A 24699-nucleotide genomic window follows, 5' to 3' on the forward strand; every position below is an offset into this window, starting at 1 on the left:
CCGCAGTAACTATCCGACGAACTCCATCATAGACTAGCCCTCCGCTCCTTCCGGAACGTTGTAGATTCTGATATTTTTCTGCCGTGATCTTCCCTCCAGGTCAAGCAGTTTACCTTCTTGATGATCTATTATTTTTACTGTCTTGCTCAGTATCTGTTCCACGTTTTGAATGTAATCTTCCACCTTCTCAATTCGAGTCTCTGCCAACCCGATTTTTTGATTGACACTGGCGAGCTCTGCCTTAATATCACGGAGCTGCTGCTCTATTTCTTTCCGGAACTCCCTTATCTCTTTCAGGATTTCAAACATATTTGCCGCTTCGTCTGAATGAGGCCCAGCAGCTGCCTCACTAGCACACGGTTGGGTCGGAGAGCCGCTCACTGCACTCCTCTCGGACGCAGGCTCCACAGTGTCGCATTTTTTATTTCCATTTCTTTTCCCCATTCTTGCCCCTCTTTTCAGTACAAATATTTTACGAAAAATATTATATTTGATGGGTTAACGGGGTTTAATATGCGCTTTTCCAGAGGAGCTAGTGTCTTAAGCTGCTATTCTCGACAATGACATCACCGGAAACCATATTTTAACCTTTCTATGCATATAAAACACTTAAGAACGTATATTTCAGTGCTGGGCTCGGGAAGTTACTGAGTTTGATCCAGTGACGAACCACTTCCGAGTGCACTCTCCATCTGTGCCTGGTTGACGTAGAGGATCAAAAACCCAAAACCCAATAATTAAACCACTGCATTGCTTAGTAATAACTGCAGCTTTCATTGGGGCAGGGCATTTCTTACTTTATCCTTTAAAATTGTTCTGATCGTTGACCCAATGTAGCCTAACGCTTTTCCAATGACCGATGGCATTTCACCTCTTACCGATCACTTTATTATTTCCACCGTATTTTCAATCGTGATCATTATTTTTGTGAACAGAAACACTGCGGATTCAGAGCTCCATGGCTGGGTCCTAATGTCCACTGCATTGAGACGGGTTGAATGAGGGACTTGAGCATCCACGCTTTTGGTATCCGCGAGGGGTCCCGCAACCAATCCCTCACGGATAAGGAGTGCCGACTGTACACATTCTGAGAAGTTATGTTGAATTTTATAAACCATTAGTTTAGACATAACAACAGTTGCATTCAATGTGGACCACCTGACTTGAAGAAAGATAGGATATACTAGAATGAGCATATTTAAAATGAACAATTTCCTGGATGAGGAAATTCGAGCTTAAGGTTACCGTGGGGAAGCTCAGGTTGTTCACATTGGTGCAAAAAAGCTTAAAGAAGAAGTAACAGAGATGCACAAGAACATGATTGATTTAAAGGATAGAAAGAAGCTGCATCCATTCGCAGATTGTTCAAGAATCAAGGGACTTGGGTTTAATATTCTGGACAACAGATATGAGGTGATGCAAGAATATCCTCTCCCCTCCACTCACCCCACAAAGCGTGCGCACACACACAAACAAATGAAATAAACTAATCTTTGTAAGTGTGGATAACTTGCTGAGAAGTATGGTTCAGCAAACATGCCTTCCCTTGCCATGGTTGTGTTCAACCAAGGATTAATGAGATTCAGGTTTAATATCACTGACATATGTTGTGAAATTTATTGCTTTGTGGCAGTAGTACAAAGCAATACAGAAAAATACTATAAATTACAAAAAGAAATACAAGTTTAAAAAAAAAGTGCAAAATGAGAGCAAAAATAGTGTAGTATTCATTAGTTGGTTCACCATACATTCAGAAGTTTGATGATAAGAGTGGAAAACACTATTCCTAAAACATTGAGTCTGTGTCTTCAGGCTCCTGTACTTCCTCCCTGATGGCAGCAATGAGAAGAAGGCATACCCTGGGTGACGGGAGTCCCGAATGATAGATGTTACGCTTTAGAGGCATTGCCTTTTGAAGAGGTCCTCAACACTGCGGAGTCTCATGCCCATGCTGGAGCTGGCTGAGATTACAACCCTCTGCAGGTTTTTCTAATCCTGTACTGTGGCCCTTCCATAGCAGACAGTGATGCAACCGGTCAGAATGCTCTCCAAAGCTCACCTGTAGAAATTTGCCAGTCTCTGATAATACATACATCTCAGAATGTGTATATTTTTAAATTTGCTCCAAATGACATATAGGCACTGACATGTCTTCTTTGTAACTGCATCAATATTTTGAGATAAAAAAATTCCTTGTCCACAGTAAAGTATACAGAAAACTGCATAGCTGTAGAGGAAGGATGGATTACTCAAAAGAACTTCAGAATTTCTGACATGATTTACACATGCAAGGGAATTCCCATGCTGCTGTCACTTGTTGATAGCTTTAAGTAATTACTAATACAAGATCCATCCCAATATACATTTTGCACCGTTTTGCTATGAACTATCTAGAAAAAAATGCAAGTAACTGAAAATATATGTACAGTTCATTGGATAGTATCTGTCTTTCTGAGCAGTTTATGAGTTCATTACTTTGGTAAAGAGCATCCGAGCAAAAATGAGTTGAAATGTATCATTAAAGAAAGCTCTAGTAAGTGCCATAATGGTGGTACTGTGACATGGAGTGAATCTAAAATGCTTAAAATCCACTTCAATTGCTCTCTTCCATAAACTGAACCAATAGCAAAAAGGTTTCTCTAGCAACAATCGCAAAGTCCCTCACAAAACAAAAAGTTTCCATAACAGGCTGTCATGACTTCTCCAAAGGCATCAGATTTACTGCTTTCATTATGTAAATTAAGGTAGAGAAGAATACATTTGGAATTCATTCAACTGTTCTACAACTTTTTCCTGCTATAGTTAATCTTCTCCTCAAGTTACCTAATCTGGTTAAATATTTTTAAGTCTGCTTAAAATTAAGTAACTACAAAAGTATTCTACAGGCTAAACAATACTTTCCAAGTGACAACATGTTGTTGCTCAAGGTTTTAACTGACTATAAGATATATTAAAGTTAGATATATTTGCATTCATTAATTTTCATACACATTTTAGATATTAAAAATCAAAACAGAATTGGATAATAATAGACGGGGGGCAGAGGAGATGGGGGTAGAGGGAAAAACGTTTTCACCAATGCCTACACTTAGGTCAGAGTAATCATTCCAATTAACTTTTATGCAGCAGGGCTAAATTTTATTCTCTTCACACTCCACTCTGCTAATAGTGGGCAAACTGCTTTACAAGAATGTAAAATATAGTTTTGGATAGTTCTGGGAAATTTATATTCTGTGAAGGAAGATAAACATATATCCAAGTCAGGGTGTGTAATATGATGCAGGTATTTCCAAATTATTAATGTCATTGCCTTCTACCAATACATGGCCAGAGAGAGAAGAAAGGTGCTGTTGAAGTAACGTTGCTGAGTTGCTTCAATGCTGTTGACTACAAATACAGCAGTCATTGTATACACTAATACATAGTCTAAAAGTAGATCAAGCAAATTGCTTTGTATGAGATGGTGTTGAGTTACTTGTGTTGTTATGGTTGTATAACAAGATGAATAACAAAAATTCCTAAACACTCAACCCGAGCTAAGCAAATGATAGTTTGATATTAAAACATGAACATAGCAATTTCCCTTGACCCACATCACTTCTATTTCCATGGCATTGACATGGCTCACCTAACTCATTCCCCAGACACATTTTTGGAGGAATTGGAGGCAGAAGTAAATAACTGTACCTTGAAATTAGTCAGATAATGACCACATACAGAACATAGAAAACAGAGACACTTTGGCTCACAATATTGTGCTGGCCTATATAAACCTACTCCATGATCAATCTAACCCCTCCCACCTACTTAGCCCATAACCCTCCATTTTTCTTTCATCCATGTGCTAATCTTAAATGTCCCTAATGTATCTGCCTCTACCACCACATCAAGCAGTGCATACCAGGCACTTATTACTCAGTTTTTTTAAAAAAACTGTCTCTGACATCTCCCCTAAACTTTTCTCCAATCATCTTACAAGGATGCCCTCTCATATTAGCCACTGCCACCCTGGGTAAAAAGCAGTGGCTGCCCACTCAATCTATGCCTCTTATAATTTTATGTATATCCTTCAAGTAATCCTCTCATCCTTCTTATTCCAGAGGGAAGAAACCCAAGCTCACTCAATCTTTCCATTTAAGACATGTTCCATAACCCAGAGAGCATCCTAGTAAATCTCCTTTGCACCTTCTCTGAAGCGTCCATATCCTTCCTATAATGAGAGGCGGGACTGCGCAGGCGCGTGAAGGAGGCCCGGGAAGGAGGGAAGATGTATAAAGAATGCAGCCTTAAGAAGCGGGCAGCTTCATTTGCGGGCAGCGGAGTGAGCCGGGCGCAGAGTGTAGGGCTTGGGCTCAGAGGGCTTAGGCGGAAGAGGGCACAGTAGGCTTATCTTTTAGTTCTTGTATTTTCAGTTATTTGGGAGGTATGAGTGTGAGGGCAGCTTGTTGTTCTCGGTGTCGGATGTGGGAGATCCTGGAGCCTCCGAGCCTCCTGGACGTCCACATCTGCGCCAGGTGCGCCGAACTGCAGCTCCTGAGGGACCGAGTTAGGGAACTGGAGCTGCAGCTCGATGACCTTCGCCGGGTCAGGGAGAGTGAGGAGGTGATAGAGAGGAGTTACAGGCAGGTGGTCACTCTGGGACCACGGGAGGCAGATAGGTGGGTTACAGTCAGGAAGGGGAAGAGGCAAGTACTAGAGAGTACCCCAGTGGCTGTACCCCTTGACAATAAGCACCCATGTTTGAGTACTGTTGGGGGGGACAGCCTACCTGGTGGGAGTGACAGTGGCCGAGCCTCCGGCACTGAGGACGGCCCCGTAGCTCAGAAGGGTAGGGTTAGAAGAAAGAGGTCCATAGTAATAGGGGACTCAATAGTCAGGGGCTCAGACAGGCGTTTCTGTGGAGGTGACCGGGAGTCCCGGATGGTAAATTGCCTCCCTGGTGCCAGGGTTCGGGACGTTTCTGATCGCGTCCAAGATATCCTGAAGTGGGAGGGTGAAGAGCCAGAGGTCGTGGTACATGTAGGTACCAATGACATAGGAAGGAAAGGGGAAGAGGTCCTGAAACGAGAGTATAAGGAGTTAGGAAGGCAGTTAAGAAGAAGGACCGCAAAGGTAGTAATCTCGGGATTACTGCCTGTGCCACGCGACAGTGAGAGTAGGAATAGAATTAGGTGGAGGATGAATGCGTGGCTGTGGGATTGGAGCAGGGGGCAGGGATTCAAGTTTCTGGATCATTGGGACCTCTTCTGGGGCAGGAGTGACCTGTTCAAGAAGGACGGGTTACACTTGAATCGTGGGGGGACCAATATCCTAGCGGGGAGGTTTGCTAGGGCTACAGGGCGGACTTTAAACTAGTAAGATGGGGGGGCGGGAGACTATTTGAGGAGGCTATGGGAGAGGAGGTTAGTTCACCAGTGGAGCAAGTAAATAGACAGTGTGTGAGGGAGGAAAGGCAGGTGATAGAGAAGGGATGCGCTCAGCCCGAAGATGTAGGGGAGAAGAAAGAAAAGGATAATAAATTTGAATGCATTGTTAGGGATGGAAAGAGAGGAGGAGATGGAGAGAATCTTAAATGTATCTATTTTAATGCTAGGAGCATTGTAAGAAAGGTGAATGAGCTTAAAGCGTGGATTGATACCTGGAATTATGATGTTGTAGCTATTAGTGAAACATGGTTGCAGGAAGGGTGTGATTTGCAACTAAATATTCCTGGATTTAGGTGCTTCAGGTGTGATAGAGTAGGAGGGGCCAGAGGAGGAGGTGTTGCATTGCTTGTCCGAGAAAATCTTATGGCGGTGCTTTGGAAGGATAGATTAGAGAGCTCCTCTAGGGAGGCCATTTGGGTGGAATTGAAGAATGGGAAAGGTGCAGTAACACTGATAGGAGTGTATTATAGGCCACCTAATGGGGCGCGTGAGTTGGAAGAGCAAATGTGTAAGGAGATAGCAGATATTTGTAGTAAACACAAGGTGGTGATTGTGGGAGATTTTAATTTTCCACACGTAGACTGGGAAGCTCATTCTGTAAAAGGGTTGGATGGTTTAGAGTTTGTGAAATGTGTGCAGGATAGTTTTTTGCAACAATACATAGAAGTACCGACTAGAGATGGGGCAGTGTTGGATCTCCTGTTAGGGAATGCGATAGGTCAGCTGACAGATGTATGTGTTGGGGAGCACTTCGGGTCCAGTGATCACAATAGCATTAGCTTCAATATAATTATGGAGAAGGACAGGACTGGACCTAGAGTTGAGATTTTTGATTGGAGAAAGGCTAACTTTGAGGGGATGCGAAGGGATTTAGAGAGAGTGGATTGGGTCAAGTTGTTTTATGGGAAGGATGTAATAGAGAAATGGAGGTAATTTAAGGGTGAAATTATGAGGGTACAGAATCTTTATGTTCCTGTTAGGGTGAAAGGAAAGGTTAAAGGTTTGAGAGCACCATGGTTTTCAAGGGATATTAGAAATTTGGTTCAAAAAAAGAGGGATGTCTACAATAGATATAGGCAGCATGGAGTAAAGGAATTGCTTGAGGAATATAAAGAATGTAAAAGGAATCTTAAGAAAGAGATTAGAAAAGCTAAAAGAAGATACGAGGTTGGTTTGGCAAATAAGGTGAAAGTAAATCCGAAAGGTTTCTACAGTTATATTAAAACCAAGAGGATAGTGAAGGATAAAATTGGCCCCTTAGAGAATCAGAGTGGTCAGCTATGTGTGGAACCGAAGGAGATGGGAGAGATTTTGAATGATTTCTTCTCTTCGGTATTCACTAAGGAGAAGGATATTGAATTGTCTAAGGTGTGGGAAACAAGTAAGGAAGTTATGGAACCTATGACAATTAAAGAGGTGGAGGTACTGGCGCTTTTAAGAAATTTAAAAGTGGATAAATCTCCGGGTCCTGACAGGATATTCCCCAGGACCTCGAGGGAAGTTTGTGTAGAAATAGCAGGAGCTCTGACGGAGATCTTTAATATGTCATTAGAAACAGGGATTGTGCCGGAGGATTGGCGTATTGCTCATGTGGTTCCATTGTTTAAAAAGGGTTCTAGAAGGAAGCCTAGCAATTATAGACCTATCAGTTTGACATCAGTGGTGGGTAAATTAATGGAAAGTATTCTTAGAGATAGTATTTATAATTATCTGGATAGACGGGATCTGATTAGAAGTAGCCAGCATGGATTTGTGCGTGGAAGGTCATGTTTGACAAACCTTATTGAATTTTTTGAAGAAGTTACGAGGAATGTTGACGAGGGTAAGGCAGTGGATGTAGTCTATATGGACTTCAGCAAAGCCTTTGACAAAGTTCCACATGGAAGGTTAGTTAAGAAGGTTCAGTCGTTAGGTATTAATGCTGGAGTAATAAAATGGATTCAACAGTGGCTAGATGGGAGATGCCAGAGAGTAGTGGTGGATAATTGTTTATCGGGATGGAGGCCGGTGACTAGCGGGGTGCCTCAGGGATCTGTTTTGGGCCCAATGTTGTTTGTAATATACATAAATGATCTGGATGATGGGGTGGTAAATTGGTTTAGTAAGTATGCCGATGATACTAAGGTAGGAGGTGTTGTGGATAATGAGGTGGATTTTCAAAGCTTGCAGGGAGATTTATGCCGGTTAGAAGAATGGGCTGAACGTTGGCAGATGGAGTTTAATGCTGAGAAGTGTGAGGTTCTACATTTTGGCAGGAATAATCCAAATAGAACATACAGAGTAAATGGTAGGGCATTGAGGAATGCAGACGAACAGAGAGATCTAGGAATAACTGTGCATAGTTCCATAGTGGAGTCTCATGTAGATAGGGTGGTGAAGAGGGCTTTTGGAACGCTGGCCTTTATAAATCAAAGCATTGAGTACAGAAGTTGGGATGTAATGCTAAAGTTGTACAAGGCATTGGTAAGGCCAAATTTGGAATATTGTGTGCAGTTCTGGTCACCGAATTATAGGAAAGATATCAATAAATTAGAGAGAGTGCAGAGACGATTTACTAGGATGTTACCTGGGTTTCAGCAATTAAGTTACAGAGAAAGGTTGAACAAGTTAGGTCTCTATTCATTGGAGCGTAGAAGGTTGAGGGGGGATTTGATCGAGGTATTTAAAATTTTGAGAGGGATAGATAGAGTTGACATGAACAGGCTGTTTCCATTGAGAGTAGGGGAGATTCAAACTAGAGGACATGATTTGAGAGTTAGGGGGCAGAAGTTTAAGGGAAACATGAGGGGGTATTTCTTTACTCAAAGAGTGATAGCTGTGTGGAATGAGCTTCCTGTAGAAGTAGTAGAGGCCAGTTCAGTTGTGTCATTTAAGGTAAAATTGGATAGGTATATGGACAGGAAAGGAGTGGAGGGTTATGGGCTGAGTGCGGGTAGGTGGGACTAGGTGAGATTAAGGGTTCGGCACGGACTAGGAGGGCCAAGATGGCCTGTTTCCATGCTGTGATTGTTATATGTTATATGGAAGAACCAGAAGTGAATACAATACTCTAAGTGTGATCTAACCAGAGCTTTACGGAGCTGCAACATAACCTTGCGGCTCTTCAACTCTTTCACCCAACTAATGAAGCCTAAAACATCATACCACCCTATCAACTTGAGTGGCAACTCTGAGGTATCTGTGGATTTGGACCACAAGATCCATCTTTTCCTCCACACTGCTAAGAATTTTGCCAATTGTACTCTGCTTTCAAGTTTGACATTCCAAAGTGCACACTTCACACTTTTCTGGACTGAACTTCATCTACCACTTCTCAGTCCACTCCATATCCTGTCTATATTCCATTGTAACCTTGTACACTATCCACATCACCAACCTTTGTGTCAATCCAGTCTTCCACTTCCACAGGATTGCCAGACACTGTGGGGACTAGCACAGGTGTAGTTTTATCCTTCCTGTCAAAGCACACATAAGAGGCATTGAGCTTATTAAGGAGTGAAATATCATAGCCATTTATGTGATTATGTTTTGCCTCACAGGAAGTTGTGTCATGCACACCCTGCCACAAGTGTCATGCCTTTGATTGTGTCTCTCACTTTACATGGAATTACGTTTTCGCTCTCCATAGGTCATAACTAGACTTCTTGTAGGGTTTTGGATCACTGGTCATGATCTAGCCTTCAGATGATTGCAAATCTTTTGATTTATCCACAGAGTTCTTGATGAAGTTGGTGATAACTAGCATATTCATTCAGATCCAAAGACGAATCCCCAAATATAGTCCAGTCCACCATTTCAGTCAAGTGCTCTATACTTTTGTGGACCTCACCACTGGTGCTGGAGTCAACTTCTGCCTATATGTTAGAAGTACAGCCAGATGATTGGACTTGCCAAAATGCACGTGTGGTATGGCACAGTAAGTGTTCTTGATGGTGGTGTAATGGTGATCAAGTGTGTTGGCTCCTCTGGTTCCACACATGACATGTAGTAGTTTATCAGAGATTTCTTCAAGCTGGCCTGGTTGAAGTCCTCCATAATCATCAGGGTGTGCTGTCTCAAGACTGTTGATCATGCTCAGCTCCTTTAGTGTTAATTGACATTTACCGGGGTTTACATGGTCATCAAAATGACACCTGCAAACTCCCTTGGCAGAGAGAATAGATGACACTTGACTGCCAGATGTTCCAGGTTCAGGGAGCAGGACTGAGACAGCACTGCCTCTGCCTTTACCCAACATCATCTGGTCCATGCAGTAGAAGGTGAAATCCTTGGGCAGATCTGCTGTGTCCAGAGTGCAGAGTCACGTCTCTGTGAAGCAGAGTACGAACAGTCCCTGATCTCCCTCTGGTACTGCAATCTTGAGACTATACATTAGAAAGGAGATTGGTTGAGAGGTGGGCCTTAGGTCTTTGCATTTCAATTTTACTTGCAGCCCTGCCCAGCAGCCATGTGATCAAAGGCAATGGAGATGTTTCCCGAGCCTTCAACTTCTGCACTGCCCGCAGGGTGGTCTGCAGTCCAGAGTCTGTAGGTTCTAAAGAGACAATGTACTTATTGCAGAGTCTGTGGTGACAAGTTTCAGTTGTGGTAGCTCTGAACCAGGATAATTGATGATTGCCTTGTGAACTATCACAATAAGTCACCACTGCACCATTTGAAACATTTCTAGGCATTTCTTCCAGAATCCTGCTACCAGTCACATCTCTCCCTCCACCATCCCTTCCAGGTGGATATTCACAAGCACTTCATCTAGTCCCATCTACTGCTTTCAGTGCTCTCATTGTGCTTCCTCTACGTTGGCAAGACCAAACATCAAATAGGCAACCACTTTGTGAGGTACTTACACTCTGTACCCAATGGCCATGATGAGTATCTAGTTGCATGTCACTTAAACTCCCTTTCCCACTCCTAAGCCAATACAGGATTTACCATCCTGTACAGGATTGTTGTCATCTCTGGGATGATCTCAATTTTTAGGCATTAGGCTTGACTCTCCAAGATCTGTTCAACTACTTTATTCCCCAAATCCTCAGTAATTGTAAACTAGATTTGACACATATTAAACCCTAAATAAAGAAAAAGACCAAATTAGTAAGCTGAAGTTAATCTTCATTGGGCTCATACTGTTCCATCTCAAACAAAAGGTTGATGTTAGGAAGCTAAGTAACCAAATAATCATCAAAGCTTTGTTTTGAGAAATCAAGATATCACCTGGGAAAAGCAATGCTGCGGAAAACAGCAGCTTTCTTTGTCCTACAAGGTAAAGAAATCAATTGTGTGTAAATAGTTGCATCAGATCAATCCCCACCCCCACAGCTTCAAACCATGAATAATGACTTTATTGTTTCAAGCAATTTGCTAAAATATTAACAAAATGCACAATAGCAGCTTACCAGAATTTGAAACGACGGTCAAATTATTCTCAAGATTTGTATTTCTGACGTTAGATTGTCTGGTAAAAAACATTTCATCAGCAGCATGCATCATCTGACTGTTCATTAGTTTTGAAGACTGCTGCATATCACTGAACAGTTGAACCTTCAAGAAAATAAAACAATCAGAGATGCTTTCCTTAAAATATAATCCCAAATAAGCAATTAAGTCAATTTTCAAATGAACTAAGCAATCGTTAAAGACAATCAAAATTACTACATATTAATATTTTAAAAGGAAAAGTTACATGTTAGCATTTAGATGAATGTTGATCAAAACTGAGGTTTAAAAACAGAAAAATGCATTTTTGGAAAATACTGATGCTTTAACTAACAATGCTGAACATGTTTCAGAAATAATAGACTTCATTGGGTTCTCAGTTAATATAACAAATCGGGACCCATACATTTTGGCCCAATTAGCTGAATTTTCATGGAAATATTTAAAAGGGTATATATAAAATAAAGACAAACTGAGTAACAACTAATGTACTTAAATTAAATACAGAACAAACTGGAATGCTGTCAATAACACCACAGGACTATAAAACTGTTTATTAGGTCCTATTTATCAACGCTGGAGAGATTCAAGGCACCTATACACTGTTGTGTTCTTTTGATTAACTATTAAATTAATAAAATCAGCAAAGACACCTAGTGTAGATAATGGACTGCCTTCACACAATGATATAAACGACAGCAGGATCTAAATCTTCATTTTCCTAACATTCACGATGATTGTCGAAGCCTTCAGATTCTTTGTAGTTCCTAACTTGTTGAAGAAGTGAAATCACTTGATTTTTCACTCCCAGATGTTTCTGGCATCTTCAAGCCTGAATGGTTGAAATTAGAGTGAGCAAAACAGTTCTGAATTGCCTTCCTGCTTATTTCTTGCCAACTAATGTGACATAAATCAATGCTTTTTGAATATAAGCACACACAACTGATGTTATTTAAAAATTGTTCGCTCCAAGCAGTGTCCTGTCTAATGGTCACACAAGGTTCACAACAGTCTCCTATACCAACTAAGCAGCATAGTGTCCCAAATAAACGAAGGGAATCCTGGCTATTTTCTCGACCGGTTTTAGCTTTTTATGAGTTGTCCCAAATAAGCAGCTGCAGCGATTAACCAATGGACCAATTTACTAGAATCAATTGTATATTTTTTCTGCTTTATAAATGAAAGTAGGAGCATAATTTAAAATAATGTATTATTTATTACAAACTATTGGGCAAATTATTCAAACTACATTGCATACTAATTACAATGAAAACACTGTAAATACACAGTGGATTCTGGTTAATTGAGCCATCGGTTAATTATTTGGGACACCATGTAGGAGAACGCTGCTGAACAGTTTCTGGCCAGCGTCAGGTGTGTGAACTTGTGTGGCTGTTAGACACTACACTATGCTTAGAGTCTTTTTAAATAGCATCATTTGCATGTGTTTGTGTTCAAAAAGCAATGATTTTATCACTGATATCTGATGAGAAATAAGCAAGACACAAGGAGTAAGAACTTAGAATTGTTCTGCTCACAGCAGTTTCAAGCATTTAGCCTTGGAAATGCCAGAAACTATTTCAACAAGTTAGGAACTACAAAGAATCTGAAGGTATCGACAATCGTCTTGAATGTTACAATGAAAATGAAGATTTGAAAGAATTGTATGAAGGTGTCTGGACTGATTTTGTTCATTTACAATCAAAAGAACATGACAACATATCATCAATAAGTGCTAGGAACCAAAAAACAAATTTATCATAATGTAGTAGTATTGATAAGGTTCTCATTTGTTCTGTATTTTATTTAAATATATAATTTGTTACTTTGCTGAATGGTAGTTTGTCTTTTTTAATACCTTTCCAACTATTTCCATGAAAGTTCGGCTGATTTGGGCAGCTGCTTAATTGAGCCAAAATGTACTCATCTCGATGTGTCCTAATTAACCAGAATCCACTGTAGTTTGAAGAAAAAATTGTACTATAATTGAAAATAGCCAGTTAATGTGTCAAATATGTGTTAATGTGCTAAAAAGCTGCTCTACCTGACCCTGCTTTGGACACTTATAACTTGTTTTTGACTGACATGTGGCTGTTGTGTTTAACTATTTATTGTTATGTTTATTTAGTGTTGCGTTTGTTATGTCATGATTGCATTGCACCTATCATAACTTTCGCTGTAGTTGCTTGTCTAATGTGATTTAGTATTTATAGTCATGCTTTGATTCAATAAGTATCAGGTGTTATTTTGAATAGTATGGGCTAAATTTGGATTTAAAATCCTTGCATAATTCTTATATGAAATATATTAATGCACCTTTCAGCTTAATACTATATCTTAGAAATGAAACTGGACTTTGACTAGAGCAGGGGTCGGCAACCCGCGGCTCTTTCATCTCTATGCTGCGGCTCCCTGTGGCTTTGGAAAATAAATGATGAGTATTTAATTAAAATGTATTTTATGTTAGTTTGTTAGTTTTTGAAATGTAATTCTAAATTTGAAAATTATGGTGATCTTGTATAATCTAAATAAAACGTGCTTTTTGTCGCTATTAATATGTCACCACTGCCAAAGCCTGACACCCGCCAGTGCGCGATTTCTTTAATTTTTCGATCCAAGGTAGGCTGAACACAGCTCTTCAGGGGAAAGGACGCACAGCCCTGCACATGTTGGAGGATGCTTTGGCATTCGAGCGCAAGTTGACAGTGCTTGCCAGAGATTTACAGAAAGGCACATTGTCTCACTTCCCCAATTTGAGAGAGTTCAAACAAGCTCACGACATGATAAATTCGGAGTATTTACATTCTGCAATCATCGCAATGCAAACATCGTTTGGGAAACACTTCTGTGAGTTCAGAGAGGAAAAAAAAACGCATTATCCTTCCCGGTCACTCCCCTAAGCATCGATCCATCCCTGCTGAATATGACTGCATTGGCAGGTGTGAGTCAACCTGATCTTAAGATGGAACTGGCCGACATAGCCGACAAAGACATATGGGTGTCCAAGTTTAGACGCTTGACAGCAGACCTTGAAGATGTTGCCCGTCAGAAGGCCGTTCTTGCTCAGAATCACAAATGGAGTGATATTGAAAACTTCCCCAAACCGGACAAACTTGTGTTCGAAACATGGAATGCTATCCCCGACATTTATGTAAACATTAAAAAGTATGCGCTTGGAGTCCTGTCGATCTTTGGATCCACATATGTATGTGAGCATGTGTTCTCCAACATGAACTTTATTAAAAACAAACATCACGCATGCCTCACAGATGACAGCTTGCGATCCTGTGTAAAGATGAAGGTGACATCATACAGCCCTGATGTGCAGACGCTGTGTGCTGAGGTCCAGGAGCAGAAATCCCATTAACCAAGTATGATAAATATTTTAATTGCCTATTATTTTATGTATATTCATATTTTTTTCATTGTTCAGTGAAATAGTCCTTTTATTTTTCAGGTTGACAGCTGGCTGGCGTTATTTTTGGTTTGCTGCTGGCGGACAAATTAAGTTTGGCGTTTTTCATAAATACAAGAAGGACTCAAATAGACATTGAGTATTTTACTTAAAAGTAACCTTCAACCCAACGTCTTTTTTTCGGAGTTCAAAATGTTTTTGTTGCATGCAGAAATGTAATTTCGTTTTCTCTACAGGTGTTCATCGATTTCATAAATGCAACACATTATAGTTTGTTTATACATAGCATAGAGGCAAAAACAACATTGTATGCAGTGTTATTTCATTTTAAATATCAAACGGGTTTTGTGGCTCCCAGTGTTTTCTTTTCTGTGTGAAACGGGTCCAAATGGCTCTTTCAGTGCTAGTGGTTGCCGACCCCTGGACTAGAGTATATAAAAGGTTTGGTTATCTGGTTATTGCTCCGATTAATAACATTTCAATTTAGTTTCTGAATTTTATGCCTGCATTAAAAGAAAGACCAACATCAAACTTCCCTACATTAAACATGTTATAGATAAGGATGTTAAAGCTATCTATTCCACACAAATATTTTAAAAGTGTGTCTATGATTTATTTTTCTGCATTATTCTTCAGCATTAATCATCCTCATAGCCTTTTTGTACCAAACACAAATTCATATGAAAAATAGTTAGGCAAGCTGCTCATGATTTAAGTCAAATGGAAATCCAAGATTACATTACATGTTGTTAAACAATGTCATTGTCAAAGCAAAACCATTCAACGGTGAATTGCTATAAATACTATATACTTCTCTAAAGAATACTGGGATATACTGAGGGGAAAAAAAACAACTTGCTCACATTTCTGTGATTCACAATTTCTTTGTTAATTTAATCTTTACAGCAATGATCATAAACTCAAATGCACACATAAGTAGCTGATATTAATACAGCTTTGCATCCCTAAAAAAATAACTTGCCTAGCAACAATGATGCATAATTAATCATTTGTGCTGCATGGTTCTTGCAGTGTTGCAGGTAGAAACTAAAACTTTAATTAATTGGTTTTTTTAATCTATGTTTTTCATCTATAAATGTTATAGATAACATTTAAAATAAAAGCATAAACTGAGAAAAAATCTAGATAGCATGATATATATAATTATCCATCCTAATCTATTTATTACCAAATGTACAGTACTTGGGGAAAGATAATTTTAGCAATATTGTTACAGAGTGCATTTTTTTGCTCCCCCCCCCCCCCCAAGCTTATCTCAAACATCTGGGAGACATTGACAATAACACACATCGATAATAAATCTCCATTTTTATTTTAACAAAAGCATTTGTAGTAGTACAGCATGAACTCAATTGGAATTCCAATTAGTCTGGATGCAGTAATTTCTACTTGCTGGCTGTGAAGAAGCACGAGTTTGTCATCAATCAGCAAAATGAAAGAAAGCCTTTAAAACTATAAACAAAAGCATTTTTCGATAATGTTTTGTGATTTTTTTTCAACTTATTGAATTACAACTTCTTACTGAAATCAATGGCAGCAACTCCACATGTTACTATCACCTGTACATCTAGTTAACCTATCATGTATATTAATAGAATTAATTCATCTGACCCAAATATTTAGTTCTATACAGGTCACTAGTTATGAAATCTTTCATATCTCTGTTTACTAAGTCCTACGAGTTTTTGAAATTCATCTTCCTAATTGAAGCAAAAAGTTATTGCAAAACAAATACAGCGAAGATATGCTGTTTTCGCTGTTCTAAAATATATTTCAAAGCAGAAAATATGTAAACATAGGTGAGATAGCAGAAAATATGTAAACATAGGTGAGATAACTAAATATGAAAAATTAGGACATTTTCAAGGCAATGATATTTTATATGAAAGATTAAAATTTATTTAAAAAGCTTAATTAGCAAACAATTCCATATAATATTTAATAAACTCCTAGTCTCATTCAAATCTGAACTAGATTCTTCAGAATAACAGTAATAATTGTGTATTCTGCTGGTGTTGCTTAGATCCAAATCTACATCTATGACTGCACAGAACAAAATGTCTTCATCAGAGGCAACTTAAACGCTAGAGAAAATGCTCAACTGCAAAGCAATTCCATTTAAAAACAGTACACGAACTTATTACAGATGGAAATGTAGTTAAAGCTACACACACAAACACTAGGAATAATATAATTAATGTAATGTATGGCTTTTTATAAAAGTTAGCAAATTATCAAAGATAGTCCCAATAGGTTTTGTCAATTTTGCAGTGTTAAAAAGGATAGATTACTATAGTCACACTCACTTGCACAAACTATCTGTTTCAGATTATTAAACCCGAGACACCACAGCATTTCCACTGTTAACGTGTCAAACAGCCATCTTAGGGTGATCAATCACTGATTTCTACAATCACCTTCCACTAAAGAGTTTTTCTAGATAGACTCATGTGAAGGAAAAAATGACCGCATACTGCTATTACTCCATTGCAAAGTGAGCTCTTCAATTTTATTTTTGTCTTTGGTGTTTACACCATACATTAAGTCTTTAAGAACCCCTTGGTGTCTTAAACTGCAAGTATAGGGCCTGCCACATTACCCTACATTACAAGTATGCAGTTTCAAAAGTATATTCAAATAAAAGTATAGTGAAGCAGAATCTTTCATCAGCAGATCACTAAAGACGCTAATTAAATTTTTTCTTGGTACAAATTTAAGATATTATAGCATACCTCCATCAGGTTGGTCAAGGGCAGCAGGAACATAGGAACATCCCTTTATAACAGAAATTTGAAATAAGTTCTTTAGCCAGAAGTTGGTGAAGATGTGGAATTCTTGCACAGATGGTGGTGGAGGGCAAGCCATTAGGTACATTTAAAACAGAGGTCAATAGGTTCTTGATTAGTAAAGATGTCAAAGGTTACGGGGAAAAGGCAGCAATATTGGATTGAGAGGGAAAATAAATCAGCCTTGATGGAATGGTGGAGCAGATTCGATGGGATGAATGGCCTAATTCGCTTTTATGTCTAATGGTCTTAATTTCATTAAAGTAATTGCTTCCTTTACAGTGGAAAGTTTCAACCCAGTTAGTTTGCTTCCATTAAATTAACACAGATAGTTTGTTTACCTCATAAAAGATGGCTCTTTAGAGGGAGTTCAAGATGACAAGATGTGTCATGAAATGAATGCAAAATTATAGAACTCTTATGACAGTGTATTAAAAGCAACACCTAGCCAAGAAGCTAACTGTACTACAAAAGCTCCTCTTTTAGAAAGGATTATTCCCCCCCGCCCCAAATAAACTTTACTTTAATTCTGTTAGTTACTTCTAGTCTGTAACTATTTTAGTGATAGGAACACTACATAACTTAATACCCTTTTAAAATTAAGTTTATGATGGATCATATTTGGTACCTTAAAGTACTTAAAGCTACACTTGTAAATTAGATTTTAATATGCCGCATTCACTTTCAATTATGTACAGAGGATCCCAACACCACCTATGCAACTATGTTGCAATATTACATTTGCTCAAAAGAAACTAATTTTAAAAACTTCTACTCATTAACCCTCCACAGTATTAGTAAAGATTCATTTGAAGACCTGTGGTGTCAACTAGTATCTGCATTCTGTTGTGTCCTTAGGTACAGAACTTAAGGAGAACAGCAACCTTTTCTTCATTAAAAAAATGTTTTCAGTATCACTATAATCACCCTAAAACTGGCTTGTGTAACCCTCAGGTTCAGCCAGCTGTGTTAATCTAGGAGAAGACAGCCTCTGACCTGGCCAAACTAAGAAATCTTGTTTGTGTGGAAGCTGCGTGATGTGTTCCCTTGTTACAAATCAGTACCACGAAATAACAGTTGAATTAAATATGCAATTAAATGATCGAGCTTTAATTTGACTATAGGGTTAGTATAGAAAACAAAAAGGGCTCGTTTTCATGAAACAGTCTAATGTGACATTGGAGCTCACTGTTACCCCATCAGTTCATTCTACATCAATTTCCCCCAGGCATCGTCGACTCCCGACCCCATTCCAAGTCCACTCTGTCCTGCAGTGTACAACTTCTCTGTTCTGGCATCTTCTCCAGAACAAAAGCCCGCAAATCCTTTGCTCTTGGGCACATAAGAAAACCACTCCCCTCATGGGAAACTGCATGCTGTATTTCAAAATCTCCATTATCTCTACCCAAACACCCTGCTACTACAGAGAAACCATATTAACAGTGAAACTTTTCCCAGGGCATTACATTTTCAATTAGCCTAATTAGTAACAGCAGACAAACTATTATGTTTTACTGTTATGTGCAAAATAATATCAAATATATTTTAACTTTATTGCATTACTAGGGTTATTACTCCCAAATTACTTCTTACCTGTTCTGCAGGAGCAGCGTTGGAAAATCTAGTTTGCTGACTTGTTTCCTTGCAGGTTGAATTCCTGCACTCCCATGGTAACTTGTTCTTTCCTCGGCCAGCACTTAATACTCTTCTGATTGAGGTATATTCATCCGAATTGGGGCTGGGTGATCCCAGAGAATGAGGCTCATGATCACCATGATAACTGTGGGCACTAGGGGTTCTTCCACCAGCTAGCAGCCATTCAGTATCTGCACCTAACAGGACATGCATTCCTCTACCATGGGCAGAAGATGGCATTGGTATTGCATACTCTACAAGTCCTTGAGGAGTTAACTTTGGCAGAGTTCGCCTTGAGAGTCTGGCTTGTATTGCAGCCATTACACCCTCCCCATCATCCTGCAGTTCTACAGCATCCACTGCCTTAATCAAAGACGTCTTGTTGGAACCAAAAGATGAAGCTAAAACAGCAAAAGCCTCTAATGCAGCATGGCGAACCTTTTTCTTGGAGTCAGTCAATGTTGGAGCAATTATGTGACAAAGCTTGGGCAAATCAAAGTCTTCACTTGGAAAAGTCAAGAGTGAAGCTATGACAATATTTAATAATTCCTCTCTAACTTTGGAATTTTTATGTTTTATACTGTCAAGCAAAATATCAAGTATTTTTTGAGGACGAATCTGCTTCATTAAGCCCATGAAGACTTTCATATATTCCTGCTTGGTGACAACCTTGTTGTCACCCAGCACTTTTATTGTTGCAGATGTAATGGGCTTGAGATAATTTATCACACCATGATTTAACTTAACTACCAGCAAATGGATGATTTCTAAACTACCATGTACAACTTTAAAATTTGAATCATCAAGCAAAGTACTTAAAAAGCATACAAAACTCAAAATAGCTGTAGAGGACAGAGGCATAAAATTGAAGCCCTCAATAACAGTTTTCAGCTCTTCGACAGCATGTGTTCTACTTTTATAATCTTCCCGATCTAGAAGACGAACATACAACTCCTGTGGAATTATTTGAAACTCTAGGTTGTTATAGTCTTTGGAAACTGGTCTGGGAAATTGAGAGACATCTTTAATATTACTGCTAGATCTTCCACGAAACCCTGAATTTGTCCGAAAGTTCTTACTTAACTCGAGCTCAGGTTCAGCATCACCATTTAACTTGGACAGTGACTCGTATTTTATTTCCAGTAACTTGTTATAGTTTCTTCTAAGAGACAGTGGCAACCGCTTTAAGTAAGAGTTGAATTCTTCTTCGCCAATATGATGTTTTATATGACCCATGGCGTCAAAAGCTGATAATGAGTCGTCCACACTATCACCATTTAGCTTTTTAGCTAAACAGACGGTTACATCAAATAAATTGTCACTTCTGAACTCCTTAGTGAGTAAGATGGGTAAAACAATGGTCACAGCTTTCCTAACAGCTGCATCCTGGCTTTCCAATCCATGCTCTACCAAAGCCCAGAAAACGTCCTTAGAGATGTTAGGGCATTTTAAATAAGCATGCAAAGTCTGCACGAGTTCATTGCGCACATTGGGACTGTCATCCCGCAAACTCCGTATTAGGTTGGGCAACACTGCAGACCTAAAGTAATCCAGGTCTGAATCCGACCCTTGAATGATTTCTGATATTAACTGAATGCATACTGTTTTGACCTCCCCTCTGCTGTTCACCAGCACCTCGTTCAAAGCCGAGAAAAGATCCTTCTTGTTGGCGAAGACCAACCTGCCTGCATTCTGCCTCACGCTGACACGCAGTGCTTTGAGTGCCTCGGTGCGTTTGATCAAAGCCCGGCTGTTGAGCTGCCGAAGAATCGCATCCTCTTCCATGTCAAGCGTGGGGCTGGAAGGCGCTGCAGCCGCCGGGCTGCCGTTTCTTCTCGCCGACATCACGCCATCCCGAGTATGGGAGCCGCCGCCGCCGCCCACGTCGCTGCCTTTCTCGCGGTCACCGCCACCCTGTTCACACTGAAACACCGGCGGAAGGCACTTAACGACCGAGCCTGCCATGAAACTTGTCCACACGCAACGCCCGGCCGAGAGTCCGCGGCCATAAACGCCGCCGTCTCCAGGGCTTCATACTTCTCTCCCTGACGTCATCCAATCGTTTTTATGACATTTGCCTTTCTGCACAATAGCTCGCATCCAACTTTCCCTCAGAACCGGCCGAGTGACTCCGACCCTCCCTCCGCTCGCTCACGCGCACGCGCACGCGCGCGCCCGGCTGTTTGAAATAACTCGCGACAAAATGGCCGTAACCAGGCAAACACAGGTCACGTGAACACAGCGCGCGCTCGCCTCGAACCGCTTCCATGGTGAGCGGCGATCGACGCTCCATCCGGGTGCGGTGCTGCCCGTCGATGTCATCGAGCGCTCTGGCCAGTGTAGTTCCGGCACCCCTGTTGGTATGGCAAAACGTGAGGCCTGAAACTACAATTCCCAGCGTCGCTCTGGGGGAAGCAGAAATCTGTGCGAAGAACCTGATTATAAATTTGAACAACCAAGAGGATCTTGTGAATATAAGCACGTAAAGAGTTCCGTAATACGCGATTTAAATATTATTCTTCGCTTTAAACGAAGTAAAATCCTAACCTCTGCCGGAAGTTGCGTATAGCCCACCTGTTTTGTATTTGTGTTTGATAGGGAATTGGACGGTTTGTTCATCTTTGGCTTGGCGGTTTTTCACCGTCTTCTCGTTAGGTGAGTTTGTTGGGATGTGACGATCTAAAATGTATACGTTTTAATTGTTTTAAACTGAGGTAACATAGTTTTATGTGTGATAATAGATGTGCCTGAAATAGGCCAAGGGCCCTTATTAACTCCAATGAATTAGTGGATGAAGTTATGAAAAGTTAAAAGAGCCTGATTGGAGAATTAAGAGTACAGATGTATGATTTGTCTCTTGAATGGTTCAAGTCATTACCACAGTACGAAATATATGTAGTAAATAAGCGCGGGCTATTGTTCGGAATTATTTTCTTGAAACGGGTGTATTTCTGTTTGTTTATTTAACTTATTGTCGAACATAAAAAAAACAGTTATAAGACTGCTTTGGTATGACATTACCAATTAATGCGTTTTCCTACAGTAATACTTGTATGCCACTGCCATTCATTCTTGATTTGAAGGCTTTAGATTTTCAAATAAGTGACAACAAAGGGGTATCTTATTTTTCTCTACGTTATGTTATAAATTGTTTCTAAAGGCAAGTATTGTGGGTGAGAAAAAATGCTATTCATCAACCCGAAGGTTCTCTCACAAAATAAATCGTTCAAATTTTGATGTAAAAGATTGTAACTAAAATGTTAATTAGCTTTCATCTGTAATGTGAAAATCTTTCAACTGTTTATAGTAACATAAAGAATCATAAGCAAAATGCGTTTATTTTTAACCATTAAATTGTATAATCCTGAAATTTAACACCATGGTTTTAGTTTGATATGTTTGTAAATGGATTACTCCCAAATATTCACCTGCCATACAGAGAAATGATTTAAAATTTATCAACCATTTCTAATGGTTCTCTCTTTATTTTTAAAGGATCAGTATTATTTCTAAACTAGAATTCCTGCAGCATCTACAGTTTTGAATATCAAATTGCAACCTCATCCTATTACTGCAATTTTCGACTTACCAGTGGTGGATAATAGTCGTTTATCCCCCCTCAACCCGGTGGATGATTGCATTTGTCACATTAATGGCTAGGAGATCTATCCTATTGAACTGGAAAGAAATTAATCCTCCAACTACATTTCAGTGGTTCTCCCAAACTATTTCCTGCTCGAGTTTAGAAAATATCAGAAGTGTCATTTTTGACCCTTCAGTTAAATTTGAAGAAACCTGGAGACCATATATCCAACATTTTCATATGACTTAAACTGACCTTTCCCAAACCTTATTCTTATCATCTTTAATTAGTTGGATAGAGGTGCGGAGTTATTGACACTACTGTGTATACTTGGTATAATACAATAGCCCATGTCGGTTAGGTTAGTTGTGTTTTTTGTTTTTTTTCTTATTTTTCTATTCTTTGTAACCTATGAGTTTGGGAGGCTATTATATGTGGATTATTAACTGTTTGTATTTGTATTTTTACCTATTATGTACTCACAAGCTCTCTGTACTCGATGTTTTTCTTATTATGCTTGCTTGAAAATTAATAAAAAGATTTAAAAAGAATTCCTGCAGCATCTTATGTATGTTGATCAGTGAAATAATTAGTTTATCATATTTTTTCTGTAGCAGTTCATATCCGTTTCATCAGTGTATTTTCCTTTGAAGCTTGAATTATGCATTAGAGCAACATTTTCTTCTCTACTGTGTTGTTCAATTTAGAAATAGCAGTGACAGATATTTTAAGTAACCTATCGGCCTTCAACAATAGTTTTCTGTTGTGTGTAACCTAGCAACAACAATGTTGTAAAAGTGTAATTTGAAGAAGATTTGAATGTGTAGAAAAGTGGAAAATCTGAATTTTTACTTTGTCTTTAAGACTCTTACTGATAGAAACATATAGAAAATAGGTGCAGGAGTAGGCCATTTGGCCCTTTGAGCCTGCACCGCCATTCAGTATGATCATGGCTGATCATCCAACTCAGAACCCTGTACCTGCTTTCTCTCCATACCCCCTGATCCCTTTAGCCACAAGGGCCATATCTAACTTCCTCTTTAATATAGCCAATGAACCAGCCTCGACTGTTTCCTGTGGCAGAGAATTCCACAGATTCATCACTCTCTGTGTGAAGAAGTTTTTCCTCATCTCGGTTCTAAAAGGCTTCCCCTTTATCCTTAAACTGTGACCCCTTGTTCTGGACTTCCCCACATCGGAAACAATCTTCCTGCATCTAGCCTGTCCAATCCCTTTAGAATTTTATACGTTTCAATAAGATCCCCCCCCCCCCCCCCCAATCTTCTAAATCCCAGTGAGTATAAGCCTAGTCGATCCAGTCTTTCTTCATATGAAAGTCCTGCCATCCCAGGAATCAATCTGGTGAACCTTCTCTGTACTCCCTCTATGGCAAGAATGTCTTTCCTCAGATTAGGGGACCAAAACTGCACACAATATTCTAGGTGTGGTCTCATCAAGGCCATGTACAACTGCAGTAGAACCTCCCTGCTCCTGTACTCAAATCCTTTTGCTATGAATGCCAACATACCATTTGCCTTTTTCACTGCCTGCTGTACCTGCATGCCCACCTTCAATGACTGGTGTACAATGAAACCCAGGTCTCGTTGCATCTCCCCTTTTCCTAATCGGCCACAGATCAGATAATAATCTGTTTTCCTGTTCTTGCAACCAAAGTGGATAACCTTACATTTATCCACATTAAGTTGTATCTGCCATGAATTTGCCCACTCACCTAACCTATCCAAGTCACCCTGCATCCTCACAGCTAACACTGCCGCCCAGCTTCGTGTCATCTGCGAACTTGGAGATGCTGCATTTAATTCCCTCGTCTAAATCATTAATATATATTGTAGACAACTGGGGTCCCAGCACTGAGCCTTGCAGTACCCCACTAGTCACTGCCTGCCATTTTGAAAAGGTCCCGTTTACTCCAGCTCTTTGCTTCATGTCTACCAACCAATTCTCTATCCACATCAGTACCATACCCCCAATACCGTCTGCTTTAAGTTTGCACACTAATTTCCTGTGTGGGACTTTGTCAAAAGCCTTTTGAAAATCTAAATATACCACATCCACTGGCTCTCCCCTATCCTCTCTACTAGTTACATCTTCAAAAAATTCTATAAGATTCGTCAGACATGATTTTCCTTTCACAAATCCATGCTGACTTTGTCCAATGATTTCACCTCTTTCCAAATGTGCTGTTATCACATCTTTGATAACCAACTCTAGCATTTTCCCAACCACAGATGTCAGACTAACCGATCTATAATTCCCTGGTTTCTCTCTCCCTCATTTTTTAAAAAGTGGGGTTACATTAGCCACCCACCAATCCTCAGGAACTAATCCAGAATCTAAGGAGTTTTGAAAAATTATCACTAATGCATCCACTATTTCTTG

At 39.6% G+C, this 24699-nt stretch overlaps 2 protein-coding genes across 7 annotated transcripts in view; one reads left to right on the forward strand and one right to left on the reverse strand.

Moving 5' to 3' along the window:
• Nucleotides 1-20882, reverse strand: part of LOC132387203 (TOG array regulator of axonemal microtubules protein 1) — a 75486-nt gene extending 54604 nt beyond the window's left edge. Inside the window, exons 1-2 of one of the 2 annotated variants that reach the window (XM_059959553.1) lie at nt 18675-20882; nt 10820-10964 (exon numbers count right to left, since the gene is read on the reverse strand). In XM_059959553.1, coding sequence (XP_059815536.1) covers nt 10820-10964; nt 18675-20681 — 2152 coding nt within the window. In that variant the 5' untranslated portion in view covers nt 20682-20882. The remainder of the gene's footprint in view (nt 1-10819; nt 10965-18674) is intronic. The other variant, XM_059959546.1, reaches the window with a different exon arrangement.
• Nucleotides 20883-21094: 212 nt separating this feature from the next.
• Nucleotides 21095-24699, forward strand: part of LOC132387233 (kelch-like protein 28) — a 41121-nt gene continuing 37516 nt past the window's right edge. For 4 of the 5 annotated variants that reach the window (XM_059959604.1, XM_059959613.1, XM_059959591.1 and 1 more), the window contains exon 1: nt 21098-21371. The gene's annotated coding sequence lies outside the window, so the exon portion shown is untranslated. Of the gene's footprint in view, nt 21372-24699 lie in introns of all 5 variants that reach the window. The other variant, XM_059959627.1, reaches the window with a different exon arrangement.

The sequence above is a fragment of the Hypanus sabinus genome, chromosome 2 (genome assembly GCF_030144855.1).
Source record: "Hypanus sabinus isolate sHypSab1 chromosome 2, sHypSab1.hap1, whole genome shotgun sequence".
In the NCBI taxonomy this organism is placed as follows: Eukaryota; Metazoa; Chordata; class Chondrichthyes; order Myliobatiformes; family Dasyatidae; genus Hypanus; species Hypanus sabinus.